General features: G+C 40.0%; 1 protein-coding gene across 5 annotated transcripts in view; it reads left to right on the forward strand.

The window, feature by feature from the left end:
* DIAPH2 (diaphanous related formin 2) overlaps nucleotides 1–15270 on the forward strand; it is a 420337-nt gene that overhangs the window by 71457 nt on the left and 333610 nt on the right. For all 5 annotated transcript variants that reach the window (XR_013226383.1, XM_077309067.1, XM_077309071.1 and 2 more), the window contains 4 exons: nucleotides 9745–9819; nucleotides 9907–9976; nucleotides 11536–11672; nucleotides 12299–12407. Coding sequence is in view for 4 of the 5 variants with exons in the window: in XM_077309067.1 (XP_077165182.1) it covers nucleotides 9745–9819; nucleotides 9907–9976; nucleotides 11536–11672; nucleotides 12299–12407 (391 nt within the window). In the remaining variant the exon portion in view is untranslated. The remainder of the gene's footprint in view (nucleotides 1–9744; nucleotides 9820–9906; nucleotides 9977–11535; nucleotides 11673–12298; nucleotides 12408–15270) is intronic.

A 15270-nucleotide genomic window follows, 5' to 3' on the forward strand; every position in this document is an offset into this window, starting at 1 on the left:
TATTAGAATGTCATGGTCTTTCTTATCTGTCCAAATTTGGCATTAAGATGGCAATCTACATTCCAAGAAGGAGTGTTGACATTTTAACTGGATGGGCAGAGAAGCCAGGAGAATCAACATACCAATTTTGTCCATTTGTCCGTCCTACCCTTTCTTTATAAAGTATTCCTGAACTTCATTCAGTACTTCAGTTGTACATAGGAGTAATTTTGGTAGAGAGTTTTAACCTCTTCTGTTGAAGTGATTGGACAAAAAACTTGCCTTGTGGGGAAATTTTGAAGTTGTACCTATGTTCTGATTAGCTTATGTTCTTATTAGGGAAGTTTGGCACATATTTATTTATTATATTTATATACCACCCTCCCCTGAGGCTCTGTGTTATGTCTCCAACAACTTAGTAGGCTTTCCATTGTGTTGGGGAGTTGCCTTGAACTTATTCCTAGCGAGAGAGATGTTCTGACATTGTAAGTATATCTACTTAACCTTCTTAACCTCTGCATTTTCTTTTGTTTTACTAGTCTTCAGCATTCTTCTACCTGACTATCGATTATTCTCAAGTAACTGTTTTCTAGAATATATGTCCCGTCAGTAAAGCTTTTAAAAACCTGATCTCTGGATATTGAAACTAGACCTTTTGGACTGCAATCTACCTGTTAGCCTCCTGCTTGAGTTTCATACCTATGCAAGTGCCATGGTGCTGAACTGGACAGATCTGTCAAAGAGAAAGGTGGCTTCTGTATGCAGGAATATTACAGTAAGTCAGTAGAAGGGCTGGCCATGGACAGCAAGAATTCGTAGTGGGATCAGTCTAAGGGGACATTTGGTTCAGAAGTGAAACTGTCCTAATATTGATCAGCCTCAAGGAAGATTCGAGGGTGGCAGACTAGCTAATTTTATGTTGAGGGAAGCGATATGTTTTTGAAAATAAAACTTGCTGCAGGCAGCCCCAGTGTGCAGTGCTTGGAACCCAGCGGTCAGTCGGTACCAGGCTGCGGCTCCTCCTTGTCCTCCTCCCCAGCTGCTGCCTTGGGGGCTGCCCTGCCACTCTGCCGCCGGCTCACCTTTGGTGCTGTCCAGCGGCTGCCATGGCTGGGGATCCCCCTTGGCGCCGGTGGGAAAGCAAGTGGAGCAGGGGCTCAGGCGGCGGCGATGTCCCTCAGCAAAAGACTACCCCCCCGGGCCTCAGTAAAATTGTCAAGCGTTGACTGGCCCCCGGTGATAAAAAGTTTGGGGACCACTTCCCTAGAACATCTAGGGAATCCAGGAATATGAGTATGCTCACACATTTCCTCTCTGACAGTTATTTAAACAAAAGGCAGGCTGTGCTTTCTTGATATAAGGATAAGGAGATGCAAGTTGACACCTCTCTTAAACTTTCTCTGGCAATATAATACAGTATGATGCCAAATGGTTGTGGGGCATTATCTTTCTGCCCTTTTTGGCCAATCAGTTCCTTAATACATGCTTAGTAAAAATAGCTTTATGTTGTCAACCTGAAAAGGCAATTCTTGCAAATATTCAAAAATTGGGATTTCTTCATGCCAATTTCCTATAGCTCTTAACATATGGTTAGCATGAGCTTTCTCGACCAGGGTTTTATGAAACTCTGGGGTTTCTTGATGGCCCTGGAAGGGTTTCCTTAATGTTTTTAAAACTACCTAAAAATTTATTGGGTGATATGACCATATATGGTCATATTAAACTGCCCCGCCCTCCAAAAATGGCCAGTGATGGGCCTGGAAGGGGGTGGGAAGGGAAGAGGCCCTAGATGGGCATGTACTCAGCTATGCTTCTCAACAATATTCTGCACAATCACACTACTTTGGGGGTTTCTCAAAGCCTAAAGAATGTTTCAGGAGTTTCTCAACAGTAAAATAGTTGACAAAGGCTTGGTTAGCATTATCTGAATATGGTCATGCTGTGTATGGGAAACATCTTTATATACTTAGTTGATATTGACCTGAGCTCTTTCCGTGACTAAGCATCTTTTTTGGCTGCTCTGTAGATAAGAACCTCCCATTTATCTCAGCTTTTCATAAAATTGTGAAATTTGTATTCAATGCAGGGTTTCTTGGGGCTGGCTTTGTGTTGAATGCTATTAATCCCTCAATGACACTGGCATGAAAAAGGTATTTCTAGCCTATACTGCTGATAACAGGCCCGATCATATGGAGTATAGGTAGAGAAAATACTTTAAATCCTGCACACTTTGTGGTCATCTGGTGGAAAATAGAACAATACTTCCTTCTGCAGAAGGTTCAGTAACTTGCCAGTAAAAAGGCAAAGGAATATGAACAGAGTTCTCCGAAACAGGGTTTTGGGAAATCCAAATTGTCCAAGTGGTTCAGACTGCACCATTACTTCTTTGTCTTTTATGCATTCTTCATTAACTGTTCTTGCATTCTCTTCATGAATAAACGTTATCTATTCTGTAGCTCGTTTTGTCTAAAAGTTTCCCCACAGTTTCATTTTTTGTTGTCATCCAAGTCTTAATTGTCTTCTGAGTGAAATGGCTATGCTTGGGCTTATCTTTCTCTTCTTGTACTCACATTTGCTGTTACAGTTTCAGCTGCTGTCTTTGTTCAGATGACTTTCAAATCTTCCTTTTAACCGGTATTTGAATTCTGCATTGTTGAGCTCTATCAGGGAAGTATCATTGCTACTACATTTTGTGTCCTCAGATTGTTGGGTTCAGACAGACAAGGAGAAATTAGCCAGACCAGTCATCTGCTTTGATTGTGACTAGAATTGTGTTATCCTTTAATGCAGGAGAATAAGGACAGAATCTTAGTCATATTTTTTTTTCTTGGTCATATTTTTCTATGGTCTATTTGGGCTATTTCTTAAGTTTTTCATAAGGCAGGAAAACTTCCTGTTGTTTAACTCTGCATCACAAAGTATTATCTCACTGTTTTTGTCTATTTTAAATTAATCAATCTGTCAGTGGGTATGATGCAAAGCAAAAAAAGGGGAAGGGAAAGTTAGGTGTTTTGTAGAAATGTTTACTCATTGATGTAATTCTAACCAGTGTTAAGTTTAGAGTTGGCAGGTGGGGAAAGTAGGTATGACTAAGAGAATGTTAAATTTCTGCTCATTTTAGGAACTTGAACTAGTGTTGCACAGTTTAGGCTAGCATGTTTGTAGGCCAGTTTGTACGGGCCCCTTGGGCTCCTCACTGGCTGGACTAACCAGAAAGTATTGATCATTCTCATTGGGCTTTCCAGCTTTTGCTTCCAGAGTGTATATTCTGCGAACTAGAGCATCTCAAAAAACCATTCTGGATCTTGATGGCTCTGCAGAGCCATCTAGTGATAGAGTGTTGTATACACCCAGCCAGAACCAGTATATAGAATCATTCCCTTCCCCCCACTCCCATTAGCAGCCACGGTATACTGCTGATTTTGTATCCTGGCAGATTTGAATTGGGTATGTCTGGCCCACAGCTCATTATTCTGGATCACTGGCCCAGCCTGTGACTCACCTGGCTATTTCCTGGCATTACTCATGTCGTAGTCTTCTCACTGCTTGCCTGCACCCAGTGGAATAGCGGTTTTGGATCCCTGAGTGTATTATTCTAGGTCTAGGATTTGTTTATTGTAAGGATTAAATTGTCCTTATTTCTTTCTGTAACAGAGCATTAAACATTACTAACAAACTAGAATATAATGTGCAAGCTGAAAGAAAACATATACACATTCTGTACAGTCACGCATGGCTCTGCGTCTTTGCAGGCCCGCCATGGAGAAGAGCTAGCAAATTTAAAACAAGTTTCTGGAAGCTCCCAAGAATGCTTACCACTCCTCTCTCAGAGGGTGACTTTCCTGCCCAAAGTCACGTTATGTGGGACAGATAAGCACCATTAGACTGGGGGTCATCAACCCCTGGTCCATGGCCCGGTACTGGGCCACAAAGGGCTTGGTACCAGGCCGTGAAGGCCTCAGTACCGGGCCACTGGCCTGCCTCTCCCCCCTTCCCACAGTGAGAAGCTCACCAGGCCATGAGCAAAGCGGCCACCAAAGCGGATCTGCTGCACATGCACATTTGCGTCCTCTGCTGGCGAAAACGCGCATGCACGGCGGTTCTGTGCATGCACATTTGCACCCCCTGCTGGCAAAAATGTGCATGTGCAGCAACTGCGCATGCTCAACCTCTGGGCTGCCGGCTCTCCCCCACCCTCCGGAGGCGGTCCTCAACTGCAAAATGGTTGGGGACCACTGCATTAGACCATAGCTTTTGTATTATGCTTTTGGTACATTGGTACAGGCTTGCAGTTTCAAAGCAGCTGCAAAGATCTTTTTTACTGTGAAACTATGTGCTTCCAATTATCAGCGACTGGGCCTTTAGTTATTACACTTGCGACCTTGGACACTAGTAGCAGAGAGTCTCTAATGAGATAAGGTAATGAGCTACAAATGTGTGCAGTTAAGTGTTTTGAGAAAGAAGCCTTTTTGCTAGTTGAACCTTATGATGTCAACATTCCAATTTATGCCTTTTGATTGGTTCTCCCTCAGGTCTTCTGCCCTAGTGTTAGGGACCCTATTGCTTTATTAATTAATTGGCAAATTAATATTATTGACCTGTGTTGGGAATCTCACGTGGGATTCATCCATTAAATGAATTCAGGGTGGAATATGTTTTTGTCACACTATCTTGTTATACTTGTATTTGCACCGTGTCTGCTGGGACTGGTTTGACTATTCTGAAACGTTGGATTCTGAACTTTGAATACTATACGAGTGAACTTTGCATTTCATCCGTGCTTAAGGGAATATAAAAGTGTTAGTAATATTTTACAATGTTGTTATTTTCTGCACTGCTGAAATGCTAAAAAACCTTTGTGCGCCTTAAATAAAACATTTTTTTTAATGTTGTCTATTTCTTGAACAAGTTTAGTAGTAACCCTGTGACATTCTTTTGCCAACCTACCATTTAATCTCTGGTGACGTCATAGCTCTGGACTGAGTTAAGATGCCTGTTTAAGACCCTGATAGACCCCAAAATGACCTTTGGGTTTTGAATACCTAGGGAACCATTTAGAAGTGGCAGTAGCCAGGGAGGTTGGAATATCCATTTCCCTGGGTTTCATCACTGGACTCTCCCCCAGCTAGGGTTTATAGATTTAACCTGCCTGGGTGGAGTGTGACCACAAGCACTCTCCCCCTCAGTTTCATAATTTTAAAAGTTACCACCTAAAGTTAATAATTCATAATATTGTGTCTTGGCAGTAATTTTCTACCCAAGATAGATCTGTCTGCAGGGAGGCACATGTTTTCCAGGTTATCGGAAAGTATTCCTCAGGTTGTCAGAGGGGTCCATAGCTTTTAAAATAAGTTTTAAAAATGCTTCCCTGGATCAGTACTTTTGATCAATAATCCATGAGATTATTTTGTATTTCAATTCGTTATATGAGCTGTGGTTAAAAATAAAGAAGAAAAAAAAAGCATCCCAGAAGTTAAAAACAATCAGATTTGGGGGTTGTTTTGACTCCAAGGTGACTCTTTTTTATGGAAAGAAAACTATAAATTTGTAGCCTTACACTGCTGACGTTATTTACTAAGGTGCAGGTGATAATGTCCTACAAAGAAAGGTTGTAGACACACTTCTTTCTGCATTCTGCCAAAAAACGTGCAGAAAATTCACCCTGAGGTTGTCTCTAGCTAATCTGTTTTTATATTTTTCCTCATTTCCCTAATGATCTACTTAATAACTTGTCTGATGTGAAATTGATGCTCTTGAGTATGGCTGAGTTTTACTTATTTGGTTGTGTGTGTTGAATATTATCACTTGGAAGGGGAAAGTGGTGTGGAAGATGATATCCATATAAAACTGTTAATGGTTGTATTGCATGTATTTTTGCTTTCTGAATGATAATTCCTATAATCATATGATACTAACATGACACAGTTCCTGGTAAATGTCTTTTCTCTCATATCAATAACATCACTTTGGGTCTTTCTGAGTAGTCTTTACTCAGATTACAATTGATTAAGCTCTTTGATGATAGAGATACCAGAGAGTACTGCGTTGGGATTGTGTGTCATGCTTTCTTTGGTTTGTGCCTAACATAAGCAGAAGTCCTTGGCCTCAGGTTATCTCCTTTCCTCCTCCCTTTATGTGCAATGCCGAAATTTCAAACAAGTATTCTGAAAACATCCAACTCTGGCACTTGAATGAACTGTTATTGGTTTCTTTGTTTATAGATCAGAATCCTAAACCAGAATTATACTGTATTTTATAGTGTCTGATGCACATGACAAATGGAGGAAAAAACAGTCTTGCATTTTCCATGCTGTACAGAGGAGAGGAGAGGATATGATCCCTAGATTTTTGGTTCATCTTCATGGCTCCTGCACATTCCCCCATGGGATCTGGAGTTCACAGAGCCTGCCACGGAAAGGAGCTAGCGAACTTATTCAAGAGTTTAACATTTCCAGTAGTGCTGCCTCCTCCGAAAAGTCACATGACTTGGGGTTAGCACTCCTCCCTCAGTTCTCTTCTTGCTACTCTAAGGAGCAGACATCTTTGTGAGTTCAGTCATTACCTTCTTGCTACTCTAAGGAGCAGACATCTTTGTGAGTTCAGTCATCACCTCAGGCTGTCTGAGGTAAAATATTTTTTTTTAAAGAAATTAGAAGAAGATGAACCTTTTCCACCCTGATTCATTATCACCAAGTGGCATTATTTATAAAATGCCTAGAGTGCAGGGCCAAGATGGCCCAAAATGATGGACGTGAGTACTGTTTACTCTGCCTGGGCGAAGGTCAAGTTACTGGCTCATGCTCAGCTTGTTGTAAAATGACCCAAAACCAAGAGAAAGCAGAGTGGCTGCTCTTTCAGCTGCTAGAGTCGAGCTTGTAGGTGAAGGATTGAGCACAAAATTACTTAAAACGCCATCAAGCTATGCCACCTCATAGGGTGGAGGAGAAGGAGAATGCCCAGCAGGAAAAAAGGGCTACCTCGGAGCCTCTGGAGAAAAAGGCAAAGAAATGTCAAAAAATCACTGCAAGAGCCACACCAGAGTTTCTCCCGATACCTTGGAAACTGGTTGGCACCGTACATCTCCATCCCAAATGCCCACCACATGATCATCACCAACAGCTCATTCAGTCTGCTTGACTCAGACCCATAGATGACGACAATAGATTTTGCTGGTATGCCGTCGTTGCCAAAGCCCTTGGCACTGAACTCCACTGATGTACAGAAAAGAGGACGAGCTCCTTATTGTGTTGGCACCATTGTCGACCGCTACAGTACACTGCTGTCACTGAAGGAGACTGCTCGACTATCCAGGTCCCCATTGATACAAGGACCTGGTGGGTTCTTGGAATTAGAGGATGACCTGGTTGTGGCGCCAAGGCAGTTGTCATGCAGAGCCCATTCATTTGATTCATCTGACTTAAGATCTATGTCCTTGGTAGATGTGCCTCTCATGATGCCAATGTCACATCATTCATCTCACTCTTGAAGATGAGCACCAGAGAAAGGTTATTGTCATTGATAAGTTTCTGACCACAGTAGAGACAGCTCCCGATCTCGACTCGATGCTGAGGATGATACTAATTTTTCTGAGGTCGACCAGCGTAAAGGTCAAGAATTGTTCAGGACTTGGAATCCTTCTCTCAGTACGTACTATCAGATATGGTTGAGGATCTGGCATCTGCTTCCAAACATATTATTTAAGACTGTTCTTTGAACAGCTTATCAGAATTGCAAAGTATCTGAAATTGGCCTACTTATTTATAGATCCTGACTCTGATGACCTGATTGTGGATGTGTAAAATAACCCAAATTTGATTCTAGTAGCTCAGCCCTTTATTAAGGGGATATATATATGTTCTAATCCAGCCTCAGCACCAGCTTCATCCAGGAAGCTAGAGTGTCTGCATGACTCAGGATACTGATTGTGAATTTCTCTCTAAGAATCCTTGCTTCTAATTTACCGGGTAGAGAACAAACTGGATTTATGCCACGTTATTCCACTCTGGTTCACTGCTCAATTTTGGCCTTTCTAGCTGAAAAATGCACCCATCAGGGACGGGGGAAATTATATACAGCTTTTATTGACTTACATAAGGCCTTTGATTCTGTCAAGTGCCCATTATTAAGGGAGAAATTAAAGAAGTTAGGAATAGATTACCGCCTCCTTTTTTTTTTACTTCAAAAAGTATACTCTTTTAATTCTTGCCAAATTAGATTAGACAGCTCGGGCCCTTTATCTCATAAAATCCCTATGTCAAAAGGGGTTATGCAGGGTTGTGTACTATCCCTGAGCCTGTTCAATTTGTTCTTTGCTGACCTCCCTCTATATCTGGCTCCAGTTGATAGACATTCTCTTAAATTAAAGTCATCTGCGGTTCCTATATTATTATATCCTGATGCTGTAGCGGGTCTCTCAGTCACAGAGATTGGTCTTAAACACTCTCTATGCAAATTTATCGCCTTTTGTGACCTGAATTCTCTTTATATCAATTTTGACAAGATCAAAATATTAGTCTTTTCTAAATCCTGGAAGTACTCCACTTGGAGAATTACAGACAGAGAAACTGAACAGGTTAAGTCCTTAAGATATTTGGGGCTTCTTTTTCATTACAACTTAAAATGATCTACTCATTGTAATATTAGCCTTAGCCTGGCCAAGAAAAATCACAGGCCATCAGTCATTTATAATTCCAGAAGGTCAATCAATATATGCCATTGGCTCTTTGGGTTTTTCAAGCATCCATGATACCTTGAGTGCTCTATGGAATCCCTTTATGGATCCAGTCTTTTAGTAAGGAGGCTGACTGTATTTGGCTTAGGGTCAGCCCCAAGAGTATTTACCCAGTGTGCAGCACTCATTGTAGCACTCTTGCAAACAAGAGGCTGCATGATTTACCCCTAACTTGATGACTGGTTGCTGGTAGAAGGCACTCCACATAAATTACAAGAGGATATATCCAACCTCTCTCAACACTGCAATCCTTGATCATCATTGTTAATACTGATAAATCAATTTTGACACGTTCAATCTATTGAATTTATCGTAGTTTCTCTAGACTCTCAATTGGAATTAGCTTCTTTGGCTCATCCCAGAGTGGGAAAACTAAGGACTATGACATTGACCTTTTAATCCAAACACTTCCAAACTGCACAGTACATTGAGAGGTTGCTGGGTCACATAGCCTCTACAATGATAGTCACCCCATTTGGTTGGTTACATTTGCAAGGTTACATATGACCACTTCAGATTTTGTTTTTACAGTATTTTGATCACCATAGGAGGTCCTGTTGGACTAAACTTTCTATTCCAGGGTAGCTTTTTGGTCCTTAGAGAGGTGGATTTCCTTTCTACGTTTGGTTTATGATGTACACTTTGGCCAGAGTCATACAGAGGTCCAAGTGCTCACTGGCACTTCAATGTTGTGATGGAGGGCACACTGCCATAATAGACTAGTTCCTGTTACCCCCCATTTATACAGTTTTATAAAGATAAGGTGATGCTTAGACCATCTCTTGGAATTCTACCTAAAGTTGTATCTCGATTCCATCTTGTGCAATCAATTATGCTTCTAACTTTCTTCCTGATGCCTACCTCAGAGGTAGGCAGATATATACGTTATATTTTGATTCTTGAGTTACAGTTTCAGCATTTAACATTTAACCATGATTTAGAGCTTCATTTGCATATACTGAATATTTATATATTCTGCACTGTCTATGGACAAGAGTGAATATACATTTAATATGCACTTCATTTTTCCACAGTTGGGTTAACAATTTTGGACATGAAGGTCTTGGGCTTCTGTTGGATGTTCTTGAGAAACTCCTGGACAAAAGACAGTAAGTTCTGAAATTACAAGGAAGAGAAGGGATTAAGTTTAGCATGTTATTAAATGCCTTTGTTTAACATATGTTTTCTCCTTGAAGGCAAGAAACTATTGACAAGAAGAATCAGTATAAACTTATACAGTGCCTCAAAGCATTTATGAATAATAAGGTAAGATTTTCAGTTCCTTCTGGTTTTTACATGGGTCGAGCTCAGTGTATTCATTCATGACTGGCTTGGTCTTTAAAATAATTTCAACAAGGAAATGGAAATTGGATCTACTTACCCTATTCTGTGTGGTTTATTGCTCTGCTAAAAGAGACAAATTAAAAATAATGAACAATTACTTTGGCGGTTAGTTCACTGAACAGAGGAGTATAACAGTCAGAAGAATTATTTTGTATGTTTTGAGTTTTCAGTATTCCACAAGTTATGAAAGGTTATAGTTCCTTACTGAAAACTATATTTTGCCTACAAAAAAATCAGTATTTAAAACAAAATTGAAAGTAGTTGCTCTGTGTTCAACAAAAAGCTTAACAACAAAAGTATCATTCTGCTAATTTGAATTTGAAATAGGGAGTATCAATATCAACCAAAGTGAGTTGTAGACCAAGGCACTTGTTTGAAGTGTTGATAGAAAAAGGGCCTTTTAGAATAATAAATCTCTAAACTAATATTACTGGAAATACTTTTGCAACAAGAACAGCATCCATAATGGAATTTGAGCTTGAGTTCTGTAGACTATATCAAGCAAACAAGGTTTCTGATGAACAATTCCCAAAATAAAGGGCTTTGATCCACGGGAGCATTGTTACAGACAGAATAGCCTATTATGCACGGCTGCTGAAACGGCGGCATGGAGAACGCGGAGGAGGAAGAAGCGAAGCAAACTGCTTACGCACTGGATGGAACGCAATGGCGGCAAAACCCAGAGTATCCAATTATGCACGCGGCTACTCTGGAGCCGCTTCTGGATGCACACTGGTCCCGGGAAGCTCCACTTTCTTCCGCATCTTGCTAACGCGGCTTTTTCGGCGGGATAGGTTGACATTGCGCCCGGTTGCCGCCTGCAGCGTGCATAATGGGTGATTTTAGCTGCCGCCATTCCACCCTGAATGCGGACCTTCCACTCCGTGCATAATGGGCCAATGACTTTTCTTCTGTGAAAATGCTGCGATGGATCCAGGCCTGTGTATGTGAATATGAAAGTACTTTGTTGTCTAAAATATTAAGGATAAGTAAATATAGTGAGATTCCAACTATCACAGGGGATGTGGAACACATACCTTTTCTGAGACTACTTGGTCCTGGACCTCTTCATTTCTGTCACAGACACACACACACACACACACACACACATGCAAAAACACACAGACTCCTTCCCCCAATCCCATATTTAATTACTATGTCACTGACTTTTTCAGTATATTAGTTATTTTGAAAAAGTTTCCTGTTTGGTAACAGAAAGTATTTTGTTTTTGTTGTCGCACAGATCAATTATTTGATTTGAGTATTGCCTGAAAGTTGCTTTTAGTACAAATCTGTGAAGCTACTAAATCATTTTGAACTTTTTACATGTCTAAAACTAGCTTGTGCCAAGGTCTTCTTACTTGCTTTTAAAATAGTAATGATTTAAGATTGCCATACTAAATTCACTTTCTCCAGTCTTGAATACTTTCATGGGAAGTGTCCTTTGGCAAGTTAACCATATTTGTTTGTTTGTTTTAAAGTATGGACTGCAAAGGATTCTAGGAGATGAAAGAAGCCTTTTGTTATTAGCCAGAGCAATTGACCCAAAGCAACCAAACATGATGATTGAAACTGTAAAAATACTTTCTGCCATTTGTATCATTGGAGAAGAAAATATGTAAGTAAAACAGCATCTTAGATGATGAGATGGTCAGGCTGAAGAACACACGGAAATGAATTATTTTTTCCATCTGGATGTGTGTTTTGTCTCCTTTTTCTTCTTATTGTATTTCATCGTTAGGGTAACGTCAGGTGCTTTTCTGTGATGATTCATCATCCCTATTCCTTTTCTTGTTTGTTTGTTTGTTTGTCCATCCCTCCCTCCCTCCCTCCCCTGTGGCTCATCTGTCTCTTGTGTTTCATTGAGGAGGTTATCATTGTCTCAGTGCATATGATGAAAGGGTGGAGAATGAGCAGAGTTGTCATAGGATAGGCATAAATTGCACCCCAAGACAGAAGCTTGTTGGGGAAGATGAACTGTGAAAAGGAGTTGTGCATATGGAGATATGAAGCAGAAGATTCAGCAGTGAGTCATATGCTGGAGTTACTTATATAATTGGCCTGTTGAATATATGTTTTCAATCTGTGTTGTGTCTTTGTCACCTGTTTACATCCTTCCTCTTGACCTCTGAACAGGCAAAATATCAAATAGAAAAGGACAAAATTGTAGTTCCTAGTACAACTGTGAATCATCTCATAGATTGTGAACCTTAAGTTATTAAACATTCAAAATTTCTGTTTCAGCCTAGATAAAATTTTAGGAGCCATAACTATCGCAGCAGAGAGAAACAATGGAGAACGTTTCGCTAATATTGTGGAGGGGCTTGAAAATCATGAAGCTTTGCAGTTACAGGTGAGGTTCTTCAGGTTTTTCACTTGAAATTGTGGCTCTTTGCTTTTTAATTCACAATATTCTTCATATTGTATAATAATTGTGTTGTATAATAAATAATTGCAGACAGTTATTTGGTGTTTATAGTAGTGGTGTGTATGTGTTAATTAAGTTGCAGGACATGCTAAAGGACTAGAGCCTTAGCATTCTTTTTTGCAGAACAGTATATCTTCCTGGACATTTAAGTTATTTTATTTGAAAATAATATAAATGCAAAAAAGAAATTATGAATGTTTTTTTTCTGTCCTATCCAGAAAAAAAATTTGGGAGAATAATTTGATGTTCAGTGACATGATTGTTGGTTCACCATAAAAATAGGGATTTTTAGCTTTGTAGTACCCTTAATGAGGCTCTTGTGGCGCAGAGTGGTAAGGCAGCGACATGCTATCTGAAGCTCTGTCCATGAGGCTGGGAGTTTGATCCCAGCAGCCGGCTCAAGGTTGACTCAGCCTTCCATCCTTCCGAGGTCGATAAAATGAGTACCCAGCTTGCTGGGGGGTAAACGGTAATGACTGGGGAAGGCACTGGCAAACCACCCCGTATTGAGTCTGCCATGAAAACGCTGGAGGGCGTCACCTCAAGGGTCAGACATGACCCGGTGCTTGCACAGGGGATACCTTTACCTTTACCTTTAGTACCCTTAATCATGGAAAACATAAATCCTTTCATTTTGTCGTACATGACAATGTACTTAGGAATACGTTTTTTCCCTTCAGTGGTGATTATTTCATTGCAGCAATTGTACCACATGTGAATCAGCTTTCAGTGTCTCTGAAATCTGTATTGTATGTATACAACTGTCAGTTCCCAAATATATATATGGCACTCCCACACAAATTTTGTGTGCATTGCAACCCCTAGGTCTGTATGATCCAAATTGCATCTGCTGAAGTTCACTAAAGAAGTGTTTTGTCAGTGGTATAGTTTACTTCAAGATTTTGTTGTGCCAAAAGTTTATTTTTCAGCTGAATAACCTACATTTGGAGCCTCGTGGAGTGCAAACAAGAATCCTCTGATAGTTAGCACATCTATCTACTGTGTGAGGTCGCTCCCCCCATTGTGTATTTGCTCTGAATCATGACAGGGATCAAAACACCTTGGAATAACACCTTGTGGATGAGATAATGATTGAGTTCATGACTTCTGCTCTGTAAGGTTAAGGCCATAAATCAGGAATCGTTTCTGTAATCTGGACATGACAAAATGAAAACTTTGCACTATAAAAGAGCCAAAAGAAAAGAACAAAGTTATGCTGCAGTGATATACCTCGCTGGATGAATGCAAGCAATGTTCTGGACATTGTAATTGCCAGGTCTGTTTTCTATCGACCATGAGGATCTAAAACAAAACTTACTTCTATCACAGCCTGATGCTAAATGATCTAGGTAAATAGAAGTGATGAATGAAAAACATGGATAGATCAGAAATAAATTTAAGAAATTTCCTGAGAAATAAATACAGTAAAATGGTATTCTAATATTTGGTGATTTGATCTATAGTAGAAACTACACATTACAACATTGGATCTCCCAGTACCTGAAAACAGTCATTAGTCAGTCTGAATTGGATTCGTGTGATGATTCTGGGGAAAGAGCATATATGATCCATTCCCCTGTCACATTTTTCTCAACTAAATTTTGCCACTCTTTACCCTTTCTTCACCCTTCTCCAGCAATGCTATTTCTCCTATTATGAAAAAAAAGGTAAAATTGACACATTTGTGTACAACTCTTGGGCTGAGTTGCTAAATTTCTAATTGTTATTTGGAGGATACAGGAAGATGTTTCCTGTATCATCCTGGTTCTTTTCTGCACTGGTGGTTTTCTCTTTGAATTCCCCATACGACCTCACTTTCTGAATGGATGTCTGTTTACTGATATCGGCTAGCTATCAGGAGAAAAAATTTAATAGTCAGTGGAATCAACTGCCAATGGAAGTGGTGAGCTCCCCCTCCCCCTCACTGACAGACTTCATGCAGCAGGACAGATACTTAATGCTGAATGCTTTAGACTGATCCTGCATTGAGCAGGGGGTTGAACTAGATGGCCCGGATGTTCCCTTCCAACTCTATGATTCTGTGATTCTATTTTTCTTACATCTGTATTGTTTCTCCCACTTTACAATCCAGTCCACTCCCAGTGTGATTGTGTAGGGTATCTGCCTTCGGAAGGGGGTGGGGTGGGGGGAACTTGGAGGCCATAATAAAATTTCTACACCGCCCTTCCAAGACCGGCTCAGGGCAGTGTACGTAATAATAATAATACATAGAATTAAAACAAAACACTATAGCATTAAATATAAAAACATCATTAATTAAACCAGTTAACAAATTAGAGCATCAATAAGTATTGATGTATCTAGTTAGCTAGGAGGTTCATCCCTGTTGAAGGTTTATCCCAGCCAGGATATTACTAAAGGGGTGTTTTTTGTTGGGGGTGGGGCATAGATGTTACTCCATGTTACAGGCCTTGCGGAACTGTGCTAGCTCCGATAAGGCCCTGATCTCCCCTGAGAACTCATTTATTTATTTATTTATTTATTTATTTATTTATTTATTTATTTATTTATTTATTTATTTATTTATTTATTTATGTTTATATTTTTATACCGCCCTTCCCTACAGCTCTGGGCGGTTTACATAAAACATTTTTGAACATTCACATAGAACACTATCAAAAATCAATATAACAATATATCAATATCAAAAATCAATATAACAATATAACAATAACAACAAAATATCAACTGGAACAATTAGAACGGCACTTCAACAATAACTTGACAATCCCTCAGTCGGTTCATTCCCTCAGTCTGGGGGGCACCT

Source organism: Paroedura picta, chromosome 13, assembly GCF_049243985.1.
Source record: "Paroedura picta isolate Pp20150507F chromosome 13, Ppicta_v3.0, whole genome shotgun sequence".
In the NCBI taxonomy this organism is placed as follows: Eukaryota; Metazoa; Chordata; class Lepidosauria; order Squamata; family Gekkonidae; genus Paroedura; species Paroedura picta.